This window comes from Chiloscyllium plagiosum, unplaced genomic scaffold, assembly GCF_037043375.1.
Source record: "Chiloscyllium plagiosum isolate Xiang-an unplaced genomic scaffold, Cpla_swu_hap1 HiC_scaffold_44, whole genome shotgun sequence".
Classification (NCBI taxonomy): domain Eukaryota; kingdom Metazoa; phylum Chordata; class Chondrichthyes; order Orectolobiformes; family Hemiscylliidae; genus Chiloscyllium; species Chiloscyllium plagiosum.
The window spans coordinates 4,310,967-4,317,863 of NW_028270182.1; the positions used below are offsets into that span (position 1 = coordinate 4,310,967).

At 54.5% G+C, this 6,897-nt stretch overlaps 1 protein-coding gene across 1 annotated transcript; it reads right to left on the reverse strand.

The window, feature by feature from the left end:
- Window positions 1–252: 252 nt before the first annotated feature.
- LOC122544289 (transcription factor Sox-3-B-like) lies at window positions 253–2,996 on the reverse strand. The gene has a single exon (XM_043683369.2). It carries the CDS (start codon window positions 2,907–2,909, stop codon window positions 1,950–1,952), a length of 960 nt encoding a protein of 319 aa, XP_043539304.2. The 5' UTR covers window positions 2,910–2,996; the 3' UTR covers window positions 253–1,949.
- Between the last annotated feature and the right edge of the window lie 3,901 nt (window positions 2,997–6,897).

The window sequence follows — 6,897 nt, forward strand, 5'->3', positions numbered from 1 at the left end:
AAGTTTTAGAGCATAGGGATTGCTTTTAAAAAGCAAAACGATCAATAGTTCCAGTTTCTCTCTCTCTCACCCCCACCCACTGTAAGACAGTGATAAACAAACGAACGGTCAGTCTCCAAAGAGAGTCTCAACCTGTGGCAAACACTGACACAGTCAAGGGAGAGACAAAGATTCCGAACGTAAGTCACTGACAAACAGATTTAAAGCGCTCAGTCTCACCAGTATCTCTGGACACTGAGACTGAAAAGACTGAAATCTCAGGGAGGAACAGAGACATTCTGACACACAGGTATGCCCCTAAATCCGACATTCAAATGGTTTTATCTCAATGCAGTATCCACGATTGCTAGCTCAGGGCTTTGAAAGGTGATCCAACAGACCACAACATTCTGCGCAAACATCGATAAATACTTAAAAGTCTGAAGAGATATGATCGCTTTTTACCCCCCACATGAACAGGCGCATAAAAAAAAAAGCAGCATGTTAGATAGAATTACATCTCAGGACATGCTCCCACTTGACTGGCCGCACCTCGCCCACTGTTAGGTCTTGTTATCGAGAGGCAAAGCGGCGTTAAAGGCGACTGTGGATATATATTTTAAAACCCTAGTGATATCAGTATTTAAGAACAGGATATAATGGCAACAAATTGAGGCTTCGTATTAATTCCATTAAAAATCTTAGCTACTGAAACGCAGCTTGCTGGTTTGGTCGTTGGGGGTAGAATGTAATGAGACTGGCTGGGTCTGTTCACACAGGCAAACCTAACAGAACCCTTTGCAAGATTTCCCAAGCTACGTTACCAGGCTGAAGGAAATGCCCAACCTGGTAGACAGGTTGAAACTCCAAAAAAAGGGAAGAACACTGTGGCAAAGCCAATGCTCAGCGAGTGAGTGAGTATTAAACAAGAAACTCTACACTGGATAAAACATAGCCCTACACTTAAAACCAAAGAAAAAAAGACCCTCCAAAACCTATTCCGATATTTCAATCCCAGTAAAATCAAAGATAATACTCGGGGGAGGAATCAAAGAGATAACTCTTTAAAAAGTCAATAATGCCATCGTTTTTTTCCCCCCAAAAAAATTTTCACCACATCCCCATACATCATCAATTGGAGAACGTCTTCAACAGGTATATACATCTATTGTCAACGGGGGAAAGACACCAAAAAAAACCATAATCTATTCAAGAGGAGAGGAAACAATTTCACCCTCTTCCCCCTAAAATATTATATATACACAGCATCAATTCGGATGGAGGAGCATTTTCACGTTAAACCTAAAAAGAAACAAACCATCTATTCCAAAACAAAAGGGAAACATTTTCATCAAAATTTGAAGGTGGAGAAACATTTTCATCTTTAAAAAAATGTCATGTACACATACACAGCAGCATTTATTCAAAAAGAGGGAACAATTATCAAAAATACACACATCTATTCTGGGAGGAATAACATTTTCAGCTTAATAAAAAGTTATATATACACAGGAGCTATTCAAAAAAGGAACCATTCATCAAAAATATACACATCTATTCCAGGTGGAACAACATTTTCAGCTAAAAACAAAATGATATATACACACAGGATCTATTCAAAAAGAGGGAACAATTATCAAAAATACACATCTATTCCGGGTGGAATAACATTTTCAGCTAAAAAAAAAATTATATATACACAGGATCTATTCAAAAAGAGAACATTCATGAATATACACATCTACTCCGGGTGGAATTATGTTTTAAAAATCTAAAGAAAGTCTGTATACAGGATCTATTCAAAAAGGGGGAAACATTTACCAAAAATATACATAATTATTCAGAATGGAACAACATTCTTCAGCTAAAAAATATATACATTTATTCTTTTTGTTTTAAAAAAGTTCCTTCCAAGTGAGTCGGGGTGGTAGATGTGTGGGTGGGTGTGTTTTCCCCCTAGTCCCCAGTGTTTAGATGTGAGTGAGGGGCACCGTGCCATTCAATGGCATGTTCTGGTAGTGTTGAGGGATGGGGTGATAGCTCCTGTGACCCAGCAGCGCCTCCTGGCTGCCGTCGCTGGGGATGTACAGACTGAGCATGTCTCGAAGTTCCCCTGGCAGGGCCCCCCGCGCCTGCGCACCGCCAGTGCCGGCGGCCGGCTTGGACATGGCGGACGGCGGCGGCTGGTGAAGATGGCGGCCGTAGGCGGAAGGCGGCGGGGCGAGGCTGTAGACCGACGTCGAGCCGTTCAGGTAAGCCTGGGAGGGCGGGGACGACGACGACGATGATGAAGATGACGATGACGACGAGGCGGCGGCGGCGGCGTACGGCAGTTCGTAGCGCGGCTGCAGCGGCGGGTACGGGGCCTGGGGGGAGGGGGAGGAGGAGGCGGAGGCCGCCGCCTGGGGGCAGCTCTGCGCCTGCGCCGCGTCGGCCGCCGGGTAGCCCCCGCCTGCCGCGCATGCGGGCGGCAGCGGGTCAGGGGTCAGGAACGCCCCTGGCCCCGCCCCCCAGGGGTACGGGCTTCCGCTGGGTCCTGGCGCCAGGAGCGCGGCGCCCCCGCCGGCCGCCGCCGCCGCCACCAGCGAGAACTTGCCGTCGTTCCTGGGCGGCGCCTTGCTCTTCCTCCGCGGGCGGTACTTGTAGTCCGGGTAGTCCTTCATGTGGACGGCGCGCAGCCTCTTGGCCTCGTCGATGAACGGGCGCTTGTCGGCGTCGCTGAGCAGCTTCCACTCGGCCCCCAGCCTCTTGCTGATCTCCGAGTTGTGCATCTTGGGATGATCCTGTGCCATCTTCCTCCTCTGGCCCCGGGACCACACCATGAAGGCGTTCATCGGCCTCTTCACCTTGTCCGCCTCCAGCTTGGCGCCGGCCGCCTTCAGCTCCAGCTCCAGCTCCTGCTCCTGCTCCAGCTCCAGCCCGCTGTACATCTGCACAGGAAGATCCCACAGGAGCACACACACAGACAGACACACAGGGAGAGAGGGTGGGGACTCTGTGTCACAGGGGAGGAAGAAAAGTTCAGGTACCACATCTCCCCGCTTATTATACCGGTTAAAACAGCCCCCCCCTCTCTCTCTCTCCCCTGCAGCCAATCATTGGCCAAACAGACTCTTAAGACACACCCATGCAATGACGTCAGGCTTCAGGATTAACATAACAAGGGGGTGGGTCCACAAAGTCTCAAGTTTCTTCCCTCTCCCCCCCCCTCCTCTCTGTGTGTCTCTCTCCCTCTCTGTCTTCTCTCCCCCCCCCCTCTCCCCTCCCTCCCTCCCTCTCCCCCTCCCTCCCTCCCTCCCTCTCCCCTCCCCTCTCTCCCCCTCCCCTCCCCTCTCTCCCCCCCCTTCCCTCCCTCCCCCCCTCTCCCCTTCCCTCCCTCCCCCTTCCCTCCCTCCCCCTCTCTCTCTCCCCTTCCTCCCTCCCATTCCCTCTCTCCCTCCCTCCCTCCCTCTCTCCCTTCCTCCCTCTCTCTCCCCTCCCTCCCTACCTCTCCCCTCCCTCCCTACCTCTCCCCTCCCTCCCTCTCCCCTCCCTCTCCCCTCCCTCTCTCCCCTCCCTCCCTCTCCCCTCCCTCCCTCCCTCCCTCTCTCCCTCCTCCCTCCTCTCTCCCTCCCTCCCTCCCTCTCTCCCTCCCCTCTCTCCCTCCCCCTCTCTCCCTCCCTCTCTCTCTCCCCCTCTCTCTCCCCTTCCCTCCCTCCCCCTCTCTCTCTCCCCTTCCCTCCCTCCCCCTCTCTCCCTCCCCTTCCCTCCCTCCCCTTCCCTCCCTCTCTCCCTCCCTCCCTCCCTCCCACTCTCTCCCTCCCTCCCACTCTCTCCCTCCCCTCCCTCCCTCTCCCCCCCTCCCCCTCCCTCCCTCTCCCCCCCTCCCCCTCCCTCCCTCTCCCCCCCTCCCCCCTCCCTCCCTCTCCCCCCCTCCCCCTCCCTCCCTCTCCCCCCCTCTCCCCCCCTCCCTCCCTCTCCCCCCCTCTCCCCCCCTCTCCCCCTCCCTCTCCCCCCCTCTCCCCCTCCCTCTCCCCCCCTCTCCCCCTCCCTCCCTCTCCCCCTCCCTCCCTCCCTCTCTCCCTCCCTCCCCTCCCTCTCTCCCCCTCTCCCCCTCCCTCCCTCCCTCCCTCCCCCTCCCTCCCTCCCTCCCTCTCTGTCTCTCTCTCCCCCTCCCTCCCTCTCTCTCTGCCAGTCAAGAAACCTCCCAGGACATCTTAACAAGTGCGCTGGCTGGATTTGCCAATTTATAAAAAGCCCACCCTGACAATTTTCAAAAGAGGGAACTTGCTCTGTTTGTCTTTGGGGGGGCGGACTGGGGAACTTCAGTCTCCTTTAGAAATTAGCAACATGAGGTTTGCTTCAGTATGCAGGGGGGTGGAAGGTGAGCTAGTGGTCTAAATGCCCCAGTGCAGGGATGCGGCGGGGGGTGGGGGACGACCATAAAGGTTGGTCAGATTATTTGAAGGAGCCTCTTAAGGGGTGGGGAGGGGAGGGTTTTGGGGAGGGTATTCCAGAGCCAAGGGTCCCAAGCAGTGGTGGAGCAACAGACATGGGAAAGCTCAAGGGGACAGAATAAAAAGAACACAAAAATGCAAAGAGGTGTAGGGGCTGGAGGGGGTTACAGAGATAGGGAGGGGGTGTAGGGGCTGGAGGGGGTTACAGAGATAGGGAGGGGGTGTAGGGGCGGGAGGGGGTTACAGAGATAGGGAGGGGGTGTAGGGGCTGGAGGGGGTTACAGAGATAGGGAGGGGGTGTAGGGGCTGGAGGGGGTTACAGAGATAGGGAGGGGGTGTAGGGGCTGGAGGGGGTTACAGAGATAGGGAGGGGGTGTAGGGGCTGGAGGGGGCTACAGAGATAGGGAGGGGGTGTAGGGGCTGGAGGGGGTTACAGAGATAGGGAGGGGGTGTAGGGGCTGGAGGGGGCTACAGAGATAGGGAGGGGTTGTAGGGGCTGGAGGGGGCTACAGAGATAGGGAGGGGGTGTAGGGGCTGGAGGGGGTTACAGAGATAGGGAGGGGTGTAGTGACTGGAGTGGGTTACAGAGATAGGGAGGGGGTGTAGGGGCTGGAGGGGGTACAGAGATAGGGAGGGGGTGTAGGGGCTGGAGGGGTTACAGAGATATGGAGGGGGCTACAGAGATAGGGAGGGGGTGTAGAGGCTGGAGGGGGTTACAGAGATAGGGAGGGGGTGTAGGGGCTGGAGGGGGCTACAGAGATAGGGAGGGGGTGTAGGGGCTGGAGGGGGCTACAGAGATAGGGAGGGGGTGTAGGGGCTGGAGGGGGCTACAGAGATAGGGAGGGGGTGTAGGGGCTGGAGGGGGTTACAGAGATAGGGAGGGGGTGTAGGGGCTGGAGGGGGTTACAGAGATAGGGAGGGGGTGTAGGGGCTGGAGGGGGCTACAGAGATAGGGAGGGGTTGTAGGGGCTGGAGGGGGCTACAGAGATAGGGAGGGGGTGTAGGGGCTGGAGGGGGCTACAGAGATAGGGAGGGGGTGTAGGGGCTGGAGGGGGCTACAGAGATAGGGAGGGGGTGTAGGGGCTGGAGGGGGTTACAGAGATAGGGAGGGGTGTAGGGACTGGAGTGGGTTACAGAGATAGGGAGGGGGTGTAGGGGCTGGAGGGGGTTACAGAGATAGGGAGGGGGTGTAGGGGCTGGAGGGGGTTACAGAGATAGGGAGGGGGTGTAGGGGCTGGAGGGGGTTACAGAGATAGGGAGAGGGTGTAGGGGCTGGAGGGGGTTATAGGGAGAGGGTGTAGGGGCTGGAGGGGGTTATAGGGATAGGGAGGGGATGTAGGGGCTGTAGGGCTTTACAGAGATAAGGAGGGATATAGGGGCTGGAAGGACTTACAGAGGAAGGGAGGGGTAGGGTTGGGAGAGATCGCTGAGATAGACAGGGTTGGGACTGGGAGAGATTACCGAGATAGGGAGGAGTGTAAGGGCTCGAGGAGATTATAGAGGTAGGGAGGGGTGGGGCTGGCTGGGCGAGATCATAGAGATAGGAACAGGTGTGGGGCTGAGCGTGAGGTCATGGTGTGATTCAGATCTAAATGTGAGAATTTAAAACCGATCCAGCTGGGTTGGTAGTCTGTAAGCATGGGGTAATTTATAACTGAGTTACACTATGAGGTCTGAGTATGGGATGAGGTGAATTCAGAGGTCAGGCCTCGTCAATTCCAGCCTCTTGAGTGTCCTCCCCCCAATCTCTGTTGGTGGCCATGATTGACCTGGGAACTTGAACCCTGGAATTCTCTAACTCCCTTCGGATGCTCCGTTAAGTCCACTCTTCATGACTGACCTTTTGGTCACTACCCTTAGTATTTTCTGATGTGGCTTGGTATCAAACTCTGTCGGTTTAGAATCCTGAGTTGGAATGCGTTACTGTGTAACAGGTGCTACGCAAATGCAAGATTCTGCGGTGGGCAGTTGGATCATTCAGAAGTGAGATGCTTGTATTACAGAATCAGGGGCATGGTCCACCAAGGGATGTGGAATTGAATGGAAGGAATTGAGGGCCAGACCAAATTCAGAGCACTGAAAAACCGCCTCTTGTTCCTGAAAGGGCTTCTTCTTGTAACAGACTCGAGGGGCTGAATGGCCTCCTGTTCCTGTGTCCATAAAGGGACTGGACAAGGTTACAGAGGTCAGGACAGTCAAAGCAGTTGAATGAGATTACAGAGCTAGGGAAGGGTGTAGGGTTGGGGGTGATCTTATGAAGAGATAAGATATGAGGGGCTGAATGGTCTCCTACTGCACCTGAACATAACCCAGAAAGGCGTGTCCATACCGCATGAGTGAATTTAAAAGAACTGCAGCTGGCATTACCCGGAAATTGAGCTGAAATTGGGACCTTGCTGAGTAAAGTTCTCTCTCTGGGATCTTATAAGACCATGTTGTAAGCAACATGTAAACAGGCGATTCACAGGCAGAGATTGATGGG